General features: G+C 39.5%; 1 protein-coding gene across 7 annotated transcripts in view; it reads left to right on the top strand.

Annotated features, from left to right (window-relative positions):
* Positions 1-20666, top strand: part of NPAS3 (neuronal PAS domain protein 3) — a 785079-nt gene extending 764413 nt beyond the window's left edge. For all 7 annotated transcript variants that reach the window (XM_081971246.1, XM_081971244.1, XM_081971249.1 and 4 more), the window contains 3 exons: positions 8326-8473; positions 12557-12672; positions 16545-20666. In XM_081971246.1, the coding sequence (XP_081827372.1) occupies positions 8326-8473; positions 12557-12672; positions 16545-17854 (1574 nt within the window). In that variant the 3' untranslated portion in view covers positions 17855-20666. The remainder of the gene's footprint in view (positions 1-8325; positions 8474-12556; positions 12673-16544) is intronic.
* Positions 20667-22106: the final 1440 nt, after the last annotated feature.

The following is a 22106-nucleotide window of genomic DNA, read 5'->3' as shown; positions in this document are numbered from 1 at the left end:
AAAGAATTTTGCCCTTCAATATTGAGGCGTTTTTCCCCCTCTGCAGTCAGTTACAAATACACAATGGCTTTTGTGTACATTCATTTGAAAATTTCTATTCAGTTATTACTGTTTGCTGGTTCAATTTCCAAGATAAAAAAACCAGTCTTTTAAAGTTATACCTTTGTGCGTGTATAGATACAGTCATGGACGCTCACAGATACACACATTTAAATGAATACATATCTTTTAATAATCTTACATTTACTATTTAAAATAGATGGAATAGCTGATCATTCTCAACGGCAAAATCTCACTTCACAAGTTTTGCTTATCATAATAGGGAAAAATTACACAAAGTCAAGTAGCACATAATTAGTAAAACTGTAGGGAGAAAAACAAAGCCTTTGGATACAGAGGAATTCTAATCCTAATCAGTCTGAAATTTCTGTGCTTTTGTAGTGCTTAATATCCTCAATCATAAAAGAAATCAAACTTATTCTAGTCAAGGTATAGCATTCTGTGAAATGCTAAAATATACAAATGAATGTCAACTGTTGTACAAGTTGATGATAATCACCAAAGCAAAAGAGATTGCTTTGATATTATTTGATACTGTGTCTTGTGTTTAGATGGTGTTTGAACATGCTAACTTTAAAGCCAGCCCAACAATGGAAAACAAATATAAATTACAGGAGGAGGAATGGCAAAAAAAGTTGCACTGTTCAATTAACCTGCATATATTCAGCTCTAACATAGATCTGTAATGCCAGATGTTGCAGTACTGCAGTCTCAAATCAAAAAGCATCATGAGACGTTCTTGAAACCATTTCCAGCTCCAGAGATTTTGCCATCTGAAGCAATGTCCGTGTATTTCCCAAGGTGTGGGTGACTGCCAGACTGAGAAGTCAAAGCTTGTGTGTGAAAACTAACTTGCAGTCTTGCAGCCTTTGAATATAACTCTAAATAGGGACTGTTCCAAAGTTGCCCTCTGACCTCCACAGCAAAATGAGGAATTGAATCTGATACTACCTTGTCCCAATTCAACATTCTACAAATGTTTCCAGAATTCACAAACAGAATAATGAATAAACATAAATTAAGTCTAAACTTTACCAATGAAAGAGTAACTAACTCAGTTAAAATATTAAAATGTTTATGTCTAATTTATGTAAATTTCTAATGTCAGCCAATTTGGAAGTGCTATTGAGATAGTATTAGATGTTTTAATCTCTATCACATAATTCTAATTCTTCTCTACTTAAGTGAAAATTAGTTAATTCCCATTATGTTATATAATTTCTTAGTTTTTAATATTTGTGTCTGTTAGCATGTCAAATGCGATATTGTATGGTTTGGATTCAGTTTAATCATGCTTAGTTAATTCATTAAAATCAAGGAATTGAGGTTGAATCTAGAATTAGTCTTACTTGGATCAGGCCAATAAAAACCAATGAAATGTATTTATAATTAACTGGTGTGTCACTTTGAAAGATATGAGAGTCATTGAACATGAGAAAACATAAATGTTCTAGAATATTTAAAACGCATTTTATAGAGAGACATGTCCTTATTTAAAATTCTCACCTAGCTTTATATTATATGTGTATATACACTATATTGACAAAAGTATTCACTCACCCATCCAAATAATCAGAATCAGGTGGTCCAATCACTTCCATGGCCACAGATGTATAAAATCAAGTACCTAGGCATGCAGACTGTTTTTACAAACATTTGTGAAAGAATAGGTCGCTCTCAGGAGCTCAGTGAATTCCAGCGTGGAACTGTGATAGGATGCCACCTGTGCAACAAATCCAGTTGTGAAATTTCCTCACTCCTAAATATTCCACAGTCAACTGTCAGCTGTATTATAAGAACGTGGAAGTGTTTGGGAATGACAGCAACTCAGCCACAAAGTGGTAGGCCATGTAAACTCGTCCAACATCAGTGTATGACCTGACAAATGCACTTCTGGAAGAATGGTCAAAAATTCCCATAAACACACTCCTAAATCTTCCCAGAAGAGTTGAAGCTGTTATAGCTGCAAAGGGTGGACCGACGTCATATTGAACCCAATGGATTAGGAATGGGATGTCACTTACAGTAAGCTCATATGCAAGTAAAGGCAGGTAAGCGAATACTTTTGGCAATATAGTGTATGTATAAAGAATATCTTTATATATAATATATCAGAATATCTGTGCAATAGTTGCAGCATCTGTTTGAACTTTTAAACATGTATATATATAAAATCTTGGTGCCAAGTTCATGTAAGATTCATTGTGAACCCCATTAATTTCAGTGTAGAATCATGATCTAAAATCATGTTGCTGTATCTACAATTCTGCCTGTTCCATTCTGAATTATTTAATGCATATAGTATTGCTGAATGGAAAAATGTAGCTTCTTTTTTTTCCTTAGATATTCCAACATCTAATTATTCTATTTGATAGCATGCTCTCAAATACCTGGTATTTTACATTTTGTTACACATACATTGCATATCCTCATAACAAAATAGAGATATAGAAATAGAAAATGGAAATAAGTATAATAATAAAAACCAGACTAGTAATAATAATGAACACAGTCTATGAAATGAAGAACTCTAAACAAGACATATCGGTGTTTTTAAAATATTTATCATGGTGTGTGTGTGTGTGTGTGTGTGTTACCTGGTGGATGCTGTGTTAATTATGAAGCAATTAAGAAGAAAGAGATAATTTGTAAGTATAAATCACATTAAATATAAATACATAAAAGTATCTACTGTGCACATAGTTACATTAGAATATAAATAAAAAGTAATGAACTTTGATTTTTTAAAAATAATTATTTAGCAGGATTTCTTGTTAAAAATGGAAATTTTAGTCATGGTACCAAATAAGTATCATTTGGTCAAAGGTTTCTTGGGGAAGATGTGAATGAAAACCAGTGCAAAAAATATGAATGATTTCCTTCAGTGAAGCCAGATTTATATTTAGATGGATTCTTTAAACTAAAGATTCTGTGAGAATGTGTCAGAGGAAAAACTATAATTCCTTTCTTCCATCCATCCATCCACTCACCCACCCACCCACCCACCCATCCATTCCTACTTATCCAATCTGTTTTTGGAGAGCCAGTGAGTGTTACATGATTCATTGGATGCATAATTCTATTTAAACATCCTAAGAGTTTGCTAAATAATCTCCAGCAGTCTTTGCTATTTAACTTAATTGCAGAATTTGTAGTAAAAATGTCATCAAAGACACAGATAATTCTGAAAGCTGATATTTTAAAAATGCTGTCTCTGTTTCAAGCAAGTGAGGCACTTAGTGCACTCTATCTGTGATGCTATTTTCCCCATGGGTTTTGAAAATGACCTTCTTGTAAGCATCAAGGACTGTAACTTTTCAGATGAAAAATACTTGTTCTTGTTTTAAGTCAATGCCAGGTTTATTCCCCTATAGTCCACAGTTTTCAAAAGCAGAAGAAAAAGTAATCCAGAAATTTTCTTTTTAAAAAAAACCACACTACTGTTTCCAGAATGAAGTTACTCTGTCAGCTTGCCTTGGGCTTTAGGTGGAGAAGAAGAGATTAAAGAGTCAGTATTCCTTTTCATGTTTCCTCTGCCAGTTTTGTGAATGTAAAAAGAAAAACGATATTAACAGCTAAGTGTTCAACTGTGGTACTAAATGCAGAGCTCTCTCCCTCTCTCTCCTCTCTCTCCTCTCTCTCTCTCTCTCTCTCTCTCTCTCTCTCTCTCTCTCTCTCTCTCTCTCTCGTTAAATTAACAGTATTTTCATATTAGGACAACCTGGGAATCACTCTGCCTCATCCTTATTCTTGTGAAAGTAGTAAATCCTGCACCTCCCCCCGCCCTTTTTTTCCTGGTGTAATGAGGGCTTTTGAAAACTAGTGTTTATGTGATACCTTATATCAACTGATCTCATTTTTTTCATGTTTACTATCTAGTGAACCAAAATGCGCAATATGTTCAAAGTTTCAAAGTCATTTGTAACCTAAAGAAACATTGTATTGTATGGAATGCTTGTTTTTTTTAAAAGACACAATTTGTTACAAGATTTTTTCATCTCCTCTTCAAACTGAATTAAATTACTTCCTTCTTATAAAACACAACTCTCTGTTTAGACGTTTTTCTTTGATTTCTAAGAACAGCTTTACCAGGGCGAAAATGTTTTTTTAAAAAAACAAATCTTGAAATTGTACTGATTCATTTTATTTTATATAAGAATTTCTACATTTCTCTTTCTATTCCTTCTCTAAACAAAATTCAGAAATAGAATTAGATTTGTTTTTTGCGCATACAATATACAGCAAACTATTGAATTAAATTTTGTACTATTGATATAATCATATCCTATAATCATATCTTATTACTATGTAGCTTAACCATGGGTTAAACAATAGTAGTACTATAAAAACTAAAATAAATCCAGTGGTTTGCTTTTAGAAACTGCAATGTATAAATAATGTAAAAGGTTACTTGCAAAGCTATTTTATTTTTGCAGAATGGGTTAGGTGTAGAATCAGATTGGTTACCCCGTTCTCCAAAGGACTCTTCCCCAATCTATTCATTTCCACAAGTGTTTCACTAAACGCTCATAATTCCCAGTCAGCTTTTTTATCTTTAATTGCACCACTGTTGTGACTTCGTGTGTGAGGTTGGTTGGCCTGTGTTCACAATTCTTCATACTACTATGAAAAATTGCCATTAGAGAGATACTTCCTTCCCTAAAACTTATTTCCCATGTGTTAAGGTAGAGTAAAATGCCAAAATGTTCTTTTGTAATTATATTAACCCAGGTGAAACAAAATAATTTACAACCAGCAAATTGCACTCTTTCATTTGCTTTATTTTCAGGGAATACATTAGTGAAGGAAGAGGTTATTAGGCCTTTAAGAATCCTTCAAAAAGAATATTTAATCCATGCAGTTTTGCTATTATTGCATGAACCTTCTGTCTTCTTTAGATCTCTTACTAGTGCTTTTTAGAATTGGTTAACCCTGACAGGGTACTTATTTTAATATTGCCTCTGTTTCTTTTTCTTAAAACTGTATTTTTTTTAAAAAAGCATGAGAATCAATGATTTATAATATAATCCTAAATATGCCTTGGCTTAACCCAAGAAGATGGCAACTGTAAATGTAAATAGTAAAAGTATTAAGTTTATAGAAAGAAACACATTTCCCAATACCTCCATCTTCATTTTTTCCCTCAGAAATGCAGTCAGCTAATCTGTTAACAATAGATTATACTTATTATTGTTGTTGTTGTTGTTGTTGTTGTTACAATAATAATAATAATAATAATAATAATTCTTTATTATTAAACTTTTTAAAATAAATTTATAAACTGAGATATCCTAATAGAGTAAAACTTTAAAGAAAGATTCCCCTATTCCTTATTCTCAGTCTTAAACTAATCATACATTCAAAAGTATTTGCATAAAACTGAAGTCTCAAAACCATAGTTTTGATGGAAAAGTCCACATGTTTCCACCTTCTTGCTTATCTTTGCAGTTTAGCATTGAATTATATCTGAAACATGAATACACAAAAGCAAAAATTCATTTTGATTAATGCATCAATCTGGTCAACTTTACCTTGTTTACAAAACACTATAACCCAAATAGCAAATGTCTGCCACTTCTTCAAAAAAAAAAAGATCTGACTGAATTTTCGAAGCTTTCAAGCTTTCAAGCTTTCAGTCAATTTATTGCAACGTCAGAACATTGTAGTCAAAATAAAATGTCTATCTGTCTTTCTCTTCCATACATATGCATATGGAAAAAATAAGTAATTAATAAATGTGGTGTACCATAAATGCTGAATGCCAAAGAAGGGAAGGGAAGGAAAGGGCAGGAGAGAAATATGAGAGCAACACCTGAAATTTCTGAGATAAACTTGTTTTTAAACAGGACAAAATTGCTACCCTCAAACAACCCCAAACAAGTCCAAAGAACTGCCCTTCCACAAGCAAGTTAAGGGAATCTGCTTTAGGCACCAACGTAAAAAGAGGTCAAGGGAATACATGAAGGTCAAAATTGGATGTTATGAGAAGACCTTTTCAATTGTTGGCCCTTGACAAGAATTGGCAGATGAGAAGAAGAAAAGGCTTTAAACCACCAAATGTTTTAGTCCTCCAACGAACCTAAATCCTGTCATACTATTTAGATGACATAGAATAGCTGCAGGCAGAAACTTCCCTTGGCAAAACAACAATCAGTTAAAAGCTAAAGAGGAGCCAGTGGCCTTCACCTTATTTTTCTTTTGCCTCAAAATGGGTGAAGTTGCTAGTCTCATTGAAGAAATACTATCAAGTAGTGCATCCTCTGAGTCCAATTATACTGCAATTCGCCTCCACTAAGAGCCCCAAGTTCATCTTGAATTTAGGTGTATCTTATTTTTAAAGAAAAAACAGAGCTCATTCACACCTATCTTCAGCCCCAGAGCCATATTGTACCATATGCCTTGAGCTCAGGAGATGAATGCATATGGCTATAAACATGTTTGAGTCCAACATAAATCCAGAGGTGGCTTTGCGGCCTGGAATTGATAGGTTGGGTTGCTAGAAGGGTTGACTAACTGCTATTGTAGTTTACACAGTGCATCACAGACTCTCTGGATAAAGAGAAGAGCACCTTAAGCTTTAGCTGTCCCCTGAGCGAATTCTTTTGAGCTAAGCCTAAGAACTTTGGCAGCCTATCTGCTTGAGATGGGAATCTTGAACAGCAGTGATAGCTATAGCGAACCTTCACAGAGATAATAGAGAAAGTATGTAGAAAGAAAAAGGAAAAACAGAAGAAAAAACTGTCCCGCACTTTTGCATTTGCCTCTGTGTTCCTTTTACAAAGAGAGGAAAAGGTTTTCTAGATTGTGATGCTAATATGGATTTAGGCTTGTATCTTCTCGGGTACAGTAGGCTTTAAAATTTAGATGGCATTACATGTACTTGCATATCATTCTCTGAATCTTAAGGTACAGCCAAATTGTAAAGGTAAAGTCTAACTTTTAAGTTGAAAGTTTAACAGTACTAACCACAGTTTTTCCTGTCTTCAAAGTGACTTCTTTTCTTCTATTTCCCCCACCTCTTCCCAAAAAAATCAAAATGTACTTCATGAAACTATTGTATATGAAGCACTTATTAGCCATAATTAAATGGACAATATGAATTTACTACGTCTTTAGGACTCTGGCTTGTTCTGGTTTAGAGCAAGATGATTAATGCAAATACATATTACTTGAGATAACCATTTAGCAGCTAATTTAGCCAAATTTATTACAGCAGTTAGAGGTTTTTCATTTTAGCAGACGGAGACAAGGACATGCCAAAAGCAGAGATGTATGTGAATGCACACTGCCCTCTAGTGCACAAGATTTACAGGATGGAGAACAAATGCACCCCAGAAGAAGAAATGCAAGCTGGAATAATAAGAATACTGAACACATTGTATTTCTGCCAAGACACGTTGCTTCCTTATTTCAGCATACATGCTACTGTATGAGAGTTTTAAATTAGCTAAAACAGTATTACAACATTTGGCTTGGATATACTGGCTTGAAACATCCTTTTACGAAGCATCTTTAAGCAAAATTTCACATAACTTATACATTTTGCTTGTTCTTCCATTTCTGGTTCTATTTCAACATTGCAAATAACTCTTGCTTTAACATGCTTGATTCTACAACTCCCTTAGGCCACAGTTTCTTCAGCAGTTCCTTGCTTGATTTATTTTGCTCTGGTATTAAGCCAAGTCTCTACAGACATTCCTCCTATGACCACTGGAGATTTGGTTCATCTGAAGACTGTAAATTCTGTTTGACAAGATCAAAAGAAACAGATGTGTAAGTTCAGTAGTTGATATCACCTGCAATGAAGAGAAATGATCAAAGAACTAGGGTACCGTATCTTCCCAAACCTTTCAAATAGCCAGAGTCTCGGGGAGGTTTACTACCTAGCAGCTATAAATAAATCACATAGAAATTTAACATGTGTATGATAAACACATACGCACACACAAATGAAACAGAGAGAATTGTCCACAGATTTGGTGCTTCATGAGCCACAGCAAATTCTGCTTCTAATTGCTTTTCCCTTGCTTAGTTGAGCTGCCAATAGCAGATTAAAATCAAACTACAAATCAAGGCACTGCCTTCAACTCTTCCAGGCCTCCCAGAAATGATTTAATTGTTCTTATAATTGTGCTTTCTCTGAAATGTAGGGGACAAAAATCATTCCATGTCTTTCTACTGGTGTGGTGTGTGCTTTAATACAGAGCAATTGTGTATAAGTGCGATGCCAATGATTTTCCTTTTCCTTTTGTTTCTTCCATTCAGTGCTGAACAAGGGTCAGTGTGTTACAAAATACTACCGTTGGATGCAGAAAAGTGGGGGCTACATTTGGATACAGTCTAGTGCCACTATCGCTATTAATGCCAAGAATGCAAATGAGAAGAATATCATCTGGGTTAATTACCTTCTGAGGTATATCTTTTTGCCACTTCAGTTATTGGCATTTTTGTTGTGACTACAGGAAACATATTGAAAGGCTAGTGTGTAACAACAAATGCAAGGAACTCAATGTGAGACTGCTTATAATTAATGTGTACGAATGAATAATAGAAACATGGTCATAGGATAGATTGCCAGACTGGATTCTGCTAAATCCAGGTAAAGCTTTAGCTTAATCAGGGTTGATTCATAGCCAACCTTTCTTAGGTTGATGCTAATGTTCCTATGTGCTAGGAAGCCAAGGCCCTTATTGTTTGTTGCAATTGTCAGTACAGAATTTATCGTAAAACTCTTAAATGCACTGCCCTTTGTTTTCCAGACATGTTAGACATGTTGATTAAATGCCGAATGTTTAAGCTCTCTGAATTGTATACAGGGAAATATTAGGTGTGCTGTTCCTTGAGAAATACAACATTAAGACCTTTCTGAACTTAGATCTTGGTGAATGCACACTGTGACCAGTAGAGAAAGATTATTCCTATTTTATCTGGATGATTTATGGGAAATGCCTGAATTTTATTTTTGTTGTCTGAATAATGGAACTCAAAAGAGCATATTATTTTATTATATGGGATGGGATGGGATGGGATAGAATAGAATAGAATAGAATAGAATAGAATAGAATAGAATAGAATTCTTTATTGTCCAAGTGTGATTGGACACACAAGGAATTTGACTTTGGTGCAAATGCTCTCAGTGTACATAAAAATACATTCATCAAGAATCATAAGATACAACACTTAGTGATAGTCATAGGATACTAAATAATAAGAGACATTTAAATTTAATAAATGTGCTTATGTAAAGAAAATGGGAAATATTGTGCACTTCAATTATGTCCTCAGAATTCTTGTTGATTTAAATAAGTCTTATTTCTATTAAATGGGGTTAAGACGTGGGAGCTTACAAGCAATTATTGGGGGTGTGTGGAATGGGCCATGTGATTCCTTTTTTTTAAACTCTTTCCTCTTGCAAAGACTGGGTCCTTATGTCAGGAGTGAGCTCAGAGAGAATTCACATTTCCTTTATTCCCAGAGAAGGGACTGTAACCTGTCTTTCCCCTCACTGTGATTTAATTGAAGATAAAGAGGGAATCAGATGTTACTTAGTGCCCCAAGCACTTGTTGGAAGAGAATTGAACATAGCAAGAGGCATTCTGCTTTTGAGCCCAATTCTTTCCAGCCATAATGATAAATGAAAATCAGAGTTGAAATAGTTTCCCAGTAATTAAAGACTAGCACATATATAGACCCGCAGCTTGAGGAATCTACCTACATGTTACACATCTCCATAGTATTTGCTGATAACATAGGAGCATCCTGTCTCCTCTCCTATATGGATTAACCTCTGATACGAGTTGCAAAGTATAAGTGATTTTCCAATAAAAACAAGAGGGACTTGTAAAGGCAGCCTACCGCCTTCTCAAACCATCCTCCTGGTTTTAGTTCTTTGGGAAATGTTTTTTTAAATCTTGTTACATGTTCTTGCTTCATGTTTCCATGCTTGCTTGTAGAGAAGTATTACTGGGCTGGCATTAATAGAAATGCAGAATAACAGAGTTGGAAGGGACCGGAGCTAGGTTCCTACTGGTTCAGACCGGTTCAGCAGAGTAGGTAGTAACTCAGTAGACCACACCTCGGTTCCATAGGCACCGCCAACTTGTTTTTTGCTTCTGTGCATGTGCAGAAGCAATTTTTTACTACTGCGCATGGGCACATAGTGCACATCAAATGCATGCATGCCCGAAGCACATCCCTGAGCGAACCTGTAGTAACAGAAGCTGGAACCCACCCCTGGAAGAGACTTAACAATATATAACCTGACACAGTTTGCATGTGATAGTCCAGAAATTGTAAATAACAATTCCTCTGTGAGTTATGCAAGATAAATGATGAAGTCATCACAGTGGTGGGCTGCAACTGGTTTAACAACCAGTTTGGTGATCACACACTTTGTGAACACTTTGCGTGCCTAACGAGCTTGCGCACAGCATTCAAAATACAGCAATTTGAAGCTCAGCTGCTTACCTTCTAAGGCTGCCCCCGGTATGCAGAAGCTCGGAAATCAGCTGTGCCATGTGAATCAGCTGAGCCAGAAAGAAGGAAAGGATAGGGTGGGGGTAGGAGGGCGGGCCCAGCTGATCATCGGAACTACCTGTTCGCTCAAAGTGGGAGGAGCTTCCTGGAGGATGGCGGTCAGCCTCTGAGCTCCGTGCGTCTACGGGGCCCCTTCCTGGATGGATGGCAACCGACTAAAACTCAACCCTTCCAAGACGGAGTGGCTGTGGCTTCCGGCCTCCCGGTTCAACCAGGTGCTTCCATCTCTGGCCATCGGAGGCGTCCAACTAGCCCCCATGGAACAGGTGCGCAATTTGGGCGTCCTCCTGGATACCCGGCTGTCCATGGATAACCATGTAACAGCCGTGGCAAGGGGGGCGTTCCACCAGGTCCGCCTGATGCGCCAATTGCGCCCCTTATTGGACCGGGATGCCCTACGCACAGTCACCCATGCGCTAGTGACGTCTCGCCTGGATTACTGCAATGCTCTCTACATGGGGCTTCCCTTGAGATGCACTCGGAGACTACAGTTGGTCCAGAACGCGGCCGCGCGGGTGATTATGGGGAGGACTAGATACTCCCCTGTAACACCTCTCCTGCGCGAGCTGCACTGGCTGCCTGTGGTCTACCGAGTGCGTTTCAAGGTTTTGATTATGATCTTTAAAGCGCTCCATGGCACAGGGCCTAGTTATATGCAGGATCGCATCCTGCCCCACACATCCCTACGACCAATTCGCTCACACAGAGAGGGACTTCTCCGGGTGCCGTCCGCCAAACAGTGCCGGGGGGCGACACCCAGGAGCAGAGCCTTCTCTGTGATGGGCCCAGCCCTATGGAATGACCTCCCCCGTGACATTAGGATTACTTCCGATCTCCGCTCCTTCCGTGTACAGCTGAAGACCCACCTCTTTCAATTATCCGGCCTGGCTCAATCGCAATCGTAATTTTTCCCATTCCTCCAAACTGTTTTTTAAATTGTTCTTAAATATTAATTTTTATTGGGTTTTTACAATTGGGGTATTTTAAAGCCGATTTTTAACTGTCTATTGATGTAATTTGCTTCCTCCTCCGTGTATGTATGTGTGTTGTGTATGTATGTACGTTTGGTGCTGTTATATATTTTTTATGTTTTATGCTCCATTGTACGCCGCCCCGAGTCCTACTTGGAAAGGGAGCGGCTAATAAATCCAAATTTATTATTATTATTATTATTTTGACCGGGCTGGGTTGCTGTTGGTCCTCTATAAGTTGTTTTGTCTGGGGTTTTGTGTTTTGTTTTGTTGTCTATTGTATATTTATTGTCTGTACACACCCCGAATCCCTTCGGGGAGAGGGGGCGGTTTATAAATTTAATAAACTAAACTAATTTAATAAACTAAACTGGCAGCAGCCCACCACTGGGTCATCATATACTGAAGACGGTAATATACAATTCACTCATAAGATAGAAATAGCAGAAAGCAAGGCTTATGTATTTGTTGGTTACTCAACAAAGAGTTATTATTTTGATGGATAATACCAGAACAAAAAGGATATATATTTTTAAAGTAATATTAATGAAAATTCTCCAAAGCTTTAAGAGTGAAGGACCAAGATATATAATTACTGTTGTGCTTAGTTGTCCACATAAGGATTATTTTTAATAGTGAAAAACCAAGATGGAAATTCTCTAAGTAAAACCCACAAACTAAAACCTCAAAAACTGTATTACATTTCATTGCATGGCTATATTTGATTAACGTTAGCAATTTATTGTATTGTATTGTTTTTAATTACTTAGTTGCCAAAAAAGGTGTGGGTGGGAGGGACAGAGGAAGGGAGGAAGGGAGGGAGGGAGGGAGGGAGGGAGAGAGAGAGAGAGAGAGAGAGAGAGAATGAATGCCTTTCTATGCTTTCTATTGTTTCACGCATTCAAAAGAATTTTGAAAAAAGGGGGGAACTATCATACTCCCAAGTTATCATATATATATGTGTACATGGACTGTATCGTCTCTTTTAGCGATCCAGAGTATAAGGACACTCCAATGGATATTGCACAACTTCCACACTTGCCAGAAAAAACCTCAGAATCCTCTGAGACCTCTGATTCTGAATCAGATTCAAAAGATAACTCGGGTACGTAAACGTTCATCTTGTACGTAACTTTTTGGCATCATAGAAGCATGGTTCTTCTTAGTTTATTTTTAAATTTATTCATACCATTACAACCAAGTTAGAAACTGCAATTATAACTTATAAATGGAGCTTACAAATTCTCATAAAAATGGGTAAGAAACACTATGCTGGTTTGGGGTTGTTGCACTCTGGAAAAATCAAGTCTATTGTGTAGGAGTATTCTTATATCTATCACTGTTGGCTGGATCTCCAGATGACCTCATTGCTTAAGAGCAGCTACTGTCATCTCAGATTCATTCAGCAGCTCTGTCCCTATTTGCATAGCAAGAGCCCAGCATATCGGTGGAAGGAGCATCCTCCCACCTGCCATCGGTGGGAGGAGCATCCGAGGGGGTTCGGGAGTTCATGGCCTCCATGACAGCCATGGACCTGACTCAATTGATTCAGGACCCGACACACAAGGGAGTTCACACCTTGGACCTTGTTTTTGTCTCTGGCCAGTGGCTGAGTGATCTGGGAGGAGGAGACTTAACCATCACTCCGCTGTCATGGTCAGACCACTCACTCCTCCGACTTGACTTCCCTAGAGCTACCCCCCGCTGCGGGGAGGCGGAACCGGAAAATACTAGATGGTTCCGCCCCAGGCGCTTGATGGAACCAGACAGGTTCCAGATGGAGCTTGGGCCACCTCCTGTAGCCCTGACCCGCCCTCGGGTAGAGGACCTGGTGGTCGCGTGGAACAATGCGACGACCGGGGCCTTGAACCGGGTGGCGCCTTTGCGGCCTCTCCGGCGGCACCGATCCACCCTGGCCCCTTGGTTTACCGAGGAGCTAAGGGTGATGAAGCGCCGCAAGAGATGCCTAGAGAGTCGTTGGAGATCCTCCCGTTCCGAATTTGACCGAACACAGGTACGAGCCCATTTAAGGACGTACCTTGTGGCATTGAGAGCGGCCAAACGGCAATATTGTGCCGCTCTCATTGCATCCGCGGAGAACCGCCCTGCCGCCCTGTTTCGGGTGTCCCGCTCCCTTCTGTTTCAGAGGCCGCGGGAGGCCCCTCTACAGGGTCGGGCAGAGGAATTTGGGAAATACCTGCAGGATAAAATCGCTCAAATCCGGAAGGATTGGGTCCCTTTCAGTGGCCCAGTGGAGACGTCCGTGGCGAGTCTTGAGAAACCAATCTGGGAGGAGTTTGACTTGGTTGCCATCGAGGATTTGGACAGAGTGCGTGGACGACTGCGACCCACCACATGTTTGCTGGACCTGTGTCCCTCCTGGCTTGTACTGGCATCCTGGGAGGTTACACGCGACTGGCTCCAGGGCCTAGTGAACGCTTCGCTGGGCGAGGGATCTCTTCCAGCCGCCTTGAAAGAGGCGGTGGTGAGACCCTTGCTCAAGAAGCCTTCCCTGGACCCTATGGAGCTGGCTAATTATCGTCCTGTCTCCAACCTTCCCTTTTTGGCGAAGGTTGTAGAGAGTGTGGTGGCTTATCAGTTTCCACGACACCTGGAGGAAAATGATTATCTAGACCTGCGCCAGTCCGGCTTTCGCCCCGGGCACAGCACGGAGACGGCCTTGGTCGCGTTGGTGGATGATCTCTGGAGGGCCAGGGATAGGGGCTGTTCCTCTATCCTGGTCCTATTAGATCTCTCGGCGGCTTTTGATACCATCGACCATGGTATCCTGTTGCACCGACTGGAGGGGTTGGGGGTCGGGGGCACCGTTTTACGGTGGTTCGGCTCCTACCTTTCCGGCCGGACGCAACTTGTGTTGACAGGGGAGCAGAGGTCGACTCTAAGCCCCCTTATTTGTGGGGTGCCGCAGGGGTCGGTCCTCTCACCGCTCCTGTTCAACACATATATGAAGCCGCTTGGTGAGATCATCCGTGGTTTTGGGGTGGGATACCATCTGTACGCTGATGATACTCAGCTGTACATTTCCACCCCGAACCACCCCAACGAGGCCGTCGAAGTGATGTCCCGGTGTGTGGAAGCCGTACGGGTCTGGATGGATGACAACCAACTCAAGCTCAACCCCTCCAAGACGGAGTGGCTGTGGCTCCCGGCCCCCCGGTTCAACCAGGTAACTCCATCTCTGGCCATCGGGGGCGTACAACTTGCCCCGGTGGACCGGGCGCGCAATTTGGGCGTCCTCCTGGATGCCCGGCTGTCCATGGATGACCATGTGACAGCCGTGGCAAGGGGGGCGTTCCACCAGGTCCGCCTGGTGCGCCAATTGCGCCCCCTATTGGACCGGGATGCCTTGCGCACAGTCACTCATGCGCTGGTGACGTCTCGCCTGGACTACTGTAACGCTCTCTACATGGGGCTTCCCTTGAAATGCACTCGGAGACTACAGTTGGTCCAGAACGCGGCCGCGCGGGTGATTATGGGGAGTACAAGGTACTCCCATGTAACACCTTTCCTGCGCGAGCTGCACTGGCTTCCTGTGGTCTACTGGGTGCGTTTCAAGGTCTTGATAACGATCTTTAAAGCGCTCCATGGCTCAGGACCTAGATACCTGCGGGATCGTATCCTGCCTCATACATCCCTGCGACCAATCCGCTCGCACAGAGAGGGACTCCTCCAGGTGCCGTCCACCAGACATTGTCGGGGGGCGGTGTCTAGGAGCAGAGCCTTCTCTGTAGCGGGCCCAGCCCTGTGGAATGACCTTCCCCCGGATATTAGGACTACCTCTGACCTCCGCGCCTTTCGGATAAAGCTCAAGACTCACCTATTCCAAATAGCTGGCCTGGCTCAACCATAGTTTGTTCACTCTGCTCCTGACGGGTTTTTTTAATTTTAATTTTGGGGTTTTTAGATTTTACTGTGTTTTTTAATTGTTTTATTCATCTCTTCCCTCCTCCATGTACATGTATCTGTTTAGTGTGTGTGTATTGTCTATTTTATATTTTATGTGTTTTCTTGTACGCCGCCCCGAGTCCTTCGGGAGAGGGTGCGGCTAAGAAATAAATTTTATTATTATTATTATTATTATTATTATTATTATTATTATTATTATTATTATTATTATTATTATTATTATTATTAGTGCTCTGTTAATCTCTTGGCTGGATTACTGCAAAGCATTTTATGGGAGGATGTCTTTGAAGATGGTTCAGAATATTTAGTTAGTCTAAAGCTGAGCTGCAGCTAGGACTGGCAAATAATATGATGCTAATGTTTTATCAGCTGCAGAAACAATTCCAAGTCTTATTTGAAATATTAGCACTGCTAAGCCTTGGATAGTTTGGGTGCAGAGTATCCCAAGGAACTTCCTGCTTCCTCCTATGTTGAAATTGGGCAGATGTTTACAAAGAAGGAGCCTTCTAACCTGTTATAGTTCACTTATAAAAAGCTCTTTGTATGAAGGCACATCTTGCATCCACATGCCAATGTTATTGTTTCCAGAGCAAGATCTTCCTCTTCTCTAGGCCCTTTTAATTTTAACTGTCTGCCCTGTACTGAAATAATGGCTTTTATATGGATGATAATCTTTCTGGTGCTATTCATGCATGGTATTTTACTCTTTATATATAGTTTTTCTGATCGTACACATATTTAGCAGCCTGTCCACAGGACTGTCATTACTGGAGAAATAATAACAACAACACAAGTCTTAGGTTCAGCTTGAGCATGTATGTTTTTTTTTCATTTTTTTAAACAACAGAATTTTGAACTGGTGGGAGTTAAATAACAGACAAATGCCGCTCAGCTCATTCTTGGTAACACTGTCGTTTTAAACCTAAAAGAAAATGTCTTTGCCAGCAATATTGCTAGTAATAATATTTCACCAGCCTCCAGGAGTCTAAGTGGGCACTAAATCTTACATTCTTATTCCTAATGATGTTTTTCACTTTTCTTTCTACTCAGAGGACAATGAGAATTCAAAGTCGGATGAAAAAGGAAACCATTCAGAAAACAGCGAAGATCCCGAATCAGATAGGAAGAAGTCTGGCAATCAGTCAGATAATGAAATGAACTGTAATGATGATGGGAACAGCTCCAGCAACCAGGACAGCAGAGACAGTGATGACAGCTTTGAGAATTCTGACTTTGAGAATCAAAAGGCCCCCGAAGATAGCTTTGGCACGCTTGGGTCTATGCAGATTAAGGTGGAGCGCTATGTGGAGAGTGAGTCAGACTTGCGGTTACAGAACTGTGAGTCATTGACCTCGGACAGTGCCAAGGACTCAGACAGTGCAGGAGAAGTAAATGCCCAGTCTTCCAGCAAGCATCAAAAAAGGAAGAAGAGAAGGAAAAAGCAGAAAGGAGGCAGCGTGGCCCGGAGAAGGCTCTCAAGCACCTCAAGCCCAAATGGGCTTGACTCAGCATTGGTGGATCAGCCCCAGCTGCTCTCACCGCCAAACAGTGCCTCAGTGCTCAAAATCAAAACAGAGATCTCAGAACCTATCAATTTTGATAATGATAGCAGTATTTGGAATTACCCACCCAACAGGGAAATCTCAAGGAATGAATCACCTTACAGTATGACCAAGCCCCCCAACTCAGAGCACTTCCCTTCCCCCCAAGCCAGCAGTAGTTTACATGTCTCCATTCCAGACTCTGTTCTAACCCCACCAGGGACTGAAAATCCTGCCAATCGCAAATCTCAGTTCAGCACCTCATCTAACTCCGCCTTGGCTCCTGTATCCTCTGACCCTTTATCCCCACCTCTGTCAGCATCTCCACGGGACAAGCATCCGGGTGGCCCCAGCACTTCCAATTCTTTACTGTATACGGGGGATCTGGAAGCCCTACAGAGATTGCAAGCAGGCAATGTGGTCCTTCCTTTGGTTCACAGGGTAACTGGAACCCTTGCTGCCACCAGCACGGCTGCTCAGAGGGTCTATACCACTGGCACGATCCGGTATGCCCCAGCTGAAGTTACTTTAGCCATGCAGGGCAATCTCCTCCCCAACGCTCACGCTGTTAACTTTGTGGACGTTAACAGCCCCAGTTTTGGCTTAGATCCTAAAACACCAATGGAAATGCTCTACCACCACGTCCACCGACTCAACATGTCAGGACCGTTTGGAAGTGCTGTGAGCGCAGCCAGCCTGACCCAAATGCCTGCAGGGAATGTGTTCACAACTGCCGAAGGACTGTTCTCGACTCTTCCGTTTCCGGTGTACAGCAATGGCATCCATGCCGCACAGACACTGGAACGGAAGGAGGATTGAAATATGACCACATACTGTGTTCAGTGTTAAACTCCGAGGCATAGACTATGTTTTAATTTAGACCTTTAATCCTAGCACTTTGAATTTGAGCAGGTCAGCTTATTCTCTCCATATGATGCTCCCCATTTCATCCCCTTTCTCTTTAACTTGACTTATTCTTTAATGGGAAAGATACTTTTAATTTTGGCCTTCAGCGAACTGAAGTATCAGTGGCCTGCCATTTTGTCTTCTTCCAAGATGTGTATTTTTTTTCCTTTTGCATCTTTATTAAGATGCCTTTAATATGCGTATGCCTCTGCCATAAAATACTCAGTGTTGTGGTAAAGAGATTGTAAGAATGACAACCATTGGGTTTACTTTAAATTGATCTTGATGTGATCAAGATTAAAAGAAACAAGCATAAAACAATGTGCCCTGTTTGACTAAGTCAAATGAAAAGGGGGGGTATTTGTTCCTAATTCCTTTAAAAAAAATAGGGGATAGTATTTTAGAATTTTATGCAGAGTTTAATTCACTTTTTATGGTTAAGATTTTCTTACTTGCACATACAATAATTTGGGTTCTTAAAAAATTAATTTCTGGCCTGTGATTAGAATAATAAGAAGATGGACTAAATGTTAACTACAGAAACATTAACTTAATTTCTAAAACCATGGTGCTATCATTTATTAATCTGTAATGTCTTCACACAATATGCAGCTTGTGGGCTGGGTTTTTTTTTTTTTTAAGAATGTCTTCTGTGCTAGTCCATAGTCAGGTGCTGCAGTTTCCTTGGTTAGTTAAGACAAAAGCCCTCATTAACATTTGCTGCAGGACTTAATTTGTTTACCTCCAAACTAACAAGCCTCATATTAAATTTAAATGGATCTGGAAGACTTTTCTTTTAGAGAGTTGAGCGAATGTGCTAAAAAGAACAAGAAAATGCAGTGAAATTGACTCAAAGACAAGATTTTTTAAAGGTGTATATTGTTTCTCTTTCTATTTTTTTATTCTCAGTAGAACTGAGGCTAATTTTACAACTTCCAAATAAGTGAATGTGAGTGAGTTAATGTGTGTGTGTCTGTGTGTCTGTATCTATGTGTGTGGATATGTGTATGTGTGTGTATGCATACTGTACATACACACACACACACACACACACACATATATATACATGTATGCTTAATGTTATAGAGGGAAGGTTGTATCTTTATTTTTATGTTTTGCTCATTGTTTTCTCTTTTGTAATACCCCTCCTCCTCCTCCTCCTCCTTCTAGCGTTGAAGCCAATATGTTTTAACAAATGGGTTAATAAGCTTGAACTAGATAACTGCAACTAAAAAACTGCACATTAAGTAAAAACAAAAGAAAAGAAGTCTATTTTGTCTTTGTTGCCAGAAATCAATGTAGTGTCAAACACTCCAAATGACTGTCAAGTATAAATTCTTCTTCCACTCCATCTTTGGCAGCTGTTTGTTAAGGCATCTAATAACAGATGTGAAAACTGTAATGTGTACAATGTGTAAGTGTCCTTGGCTGTCAGTCTCATTGCAGTTTCAATGTGTGTTACTATATGCAGTATATACTAAGCTAATGTAGTTGTTTTGTCCTATGTCTTCTCTGTGCTTTATCTCTAGTCTGGAGTGGCAAAGTCCCATTCCTACAGTCCTAGTGAACCAGTGATTCTTGGGGGTTAGTGGTTTTTGTGTGGTGGCCTTCCACTGTCTGTATACCTTTTCATTTCTGCTGTTGCTTTGCTGGTGTGTATTTTCAGACTTTTCTCTCCCTCTGTTTACTTCCAACCTTCACCTTTCTTCCCAATTTCTTCTTCTAACTCTTTCTCTCTTTGTTCCATTCTCAGAGATAAAAGACTCTTAACTAGCTCAAGGTAATGGAGCCATTTTTCTCCACAGAAGAGTTCTGGGTATGTCTTGCTCATACAGTGTGCATCACACAATGCACTAAAGGATGATACTCAGACATATTAAATGAAGTGATGCCATATAGCCTCAGTTGTTAACATTTCCAGAGTCCCTTGTGCTCTAATTGTAAGTAGAGGGTGCATTTCTTTGGTGTTCTCCCAAGTTGGTTAATGGAATAATACAGAAAGAGACAGAAAATTCTTGGAGTGCTCAACCAATGTGGTTCAAAAGCAAAGCTGAGCTTTGGATTGTCAAATATATATTTTTGCATACCTGTGCAATTTATTGCTGATGTATTTTAGCTCAGCAGTTCTCTACATAGTGGATGACCCTTTGTGTTGAAATGAAGCCAAGTACAGTGGGGTTTGAATTGGAGAAGTAGAGATGAGAAAGAGTGGGATAGAGTGATGCCCACAAAGGGCGCTGTAAGTCATAAAATTTGATAATGAGCTTGTAAAGGGTTAATTTGAAAGATTTTAGGTAGATTCCAAGGCCAAGAGAAGCTAATTTGGGTTTTGCTTTGGAAGTTCTAGCTGTTGAACAATCAAAGGAGTGCACCTATCGGCTACAAAGACAGCTAGACAGCTGTTGTTGCTTTATTTTATTTTATTTTTTATAAATGTTTCTGTGTTGTGTCAAAATGATTTCTGGTGATTTAACCTAACAGATAATCACAGCTGCTGTCTAAATCCATAGTGTTTAAAATTACAAAATGGAAAAAAAAACTTCATTACCTGTGAAAGACTGTGTCTGTGTTTTTAACTATTTCTTGTACAAATATATGAAATCTTTTATGAGGAGACTGGTGCCAAGTAGCTGAATAAAGGGGAAAGGGATTCTGTTCGTATAAATCTTAGCAGTGTTACCAACTCTACAATATATATAAAAAAAATTAAAATGTTTAAAAATGACAGCTATGGTACATTTATTTTGTGTTAACCTAACCGAATCTAACTTCTTGAGTGCCTGGCTTATTCGAAACATTTTTTTTCATTGATCATTGATAATGCTGCAAATCAGAAATGTACATACTTCATTTACAGCAGGGTTCTTTTTATACTTTTGTAGATTCTCATACATGTCATACATGGTTGTCTTTATGTAACTTAATTTTTTTCATCCTGCAGGTGCCATTTTCATAATAAACTTCTCTTGGATTTGTTACTATCTGGCATCATTTCTTTTACATACGATCATCCTGATAAATTATTGCTGGTAGTATTTGTTTAAGCAGGGTACCTTGTTTGAAAGCTTTTAAAATCTAAAAAAAAGAGGATGTAAATAGATTATTTTTAAAGTTTATAAGCTTTTCAAAGTGACCTATGTAGAAGCAGGCTAACAATGCTAATCCAAATACTACACTAGATGTGCCACCATCCTAAATTCTCAGCTACCCCAACTCATTATCATACTGAGCATTTTATGCACATTATCAAAGCTGAATAATAGGTCTGAAATGTTAACCATGGCAAAAAGGGTGACTTCAGAGAGCAGCTTGTCTATGCTGATCACCAAAAATACAGATTTATTCTTTCATATATGATATCAATACGCTCAAACTCTTTGTCACTCATATTCTATTTAGGCATTTGATTTTATACCTCACCCTGTAAATTGGAAGACAAATACCTCATGTTTTCATACATTCTTATTAGCCAGAAACGAGAGACAGAAGAGTTTGCCAGAACACAAAAACGGGACTTGACTTCAGGGTGAAAGCACACACAAAAATTGGGCTCAAAGTCATACAGATGTATTGTCATTTAAAGTGAACAATTGACCAAAACTTCAAAAAGATAACGTGATTGTATCATAACATTTTTGGATGATAGTGAAACAGATTGAAATGGTAATATCAAGAGCTGCTACAAATATGTTGATGTTTAAGTGGAATGTAATATTTCAGTCCATATGAATTCCTACACTTGAACATTGGGTGTTATCTAACAAAATGAAATTCAATGGTGAAAAAAGTAAGGTTCTACATTGAGACAAGAAAAGCAAAATGCACAGGTACAGTATATGTGGTACCTTACTCAATAGTAGTAACTGTGAGAGGGATCTTGGAGTCCTAGCGGACAATCACTTTAAGTATGAGCCACCAAGCTACCAAGGAAGCCAACACAGTTCTAGGCTGCATAAACAGAGGGATAGAATCAAGATGATGTGAAGTGTTAATACCACTTTATAATGCCTTGCTAAGGCCACACTTGGAATACTGTATTCAGTTTTGGTCGCCACAATGTAAAAAAGATGTTGAGACTCTAGAAAGCATGCAGAGAAGAGCAAAACAAAGATGATTAGGAGACTGGAGGCTAAAACATATAAAGAACAGTTGCTGGAACTGGGTA

This window comes from Natrix helvetica, assembly GCF_964273705.1.
Source record: "Natrix helvetica genome assembly, chromosome: 1".
Lineage (NCBI taxonomy): Eukaryota > Metazoa > Chordata > Lepidosauria > Squamata > Natricidae > Natrix > Natrix helvetica.
The sequence above is the reverse complement of the archived record's forward strand: the minus strand, read 5'-3'. Positions and strand labels throughout refer to the sequence as shown.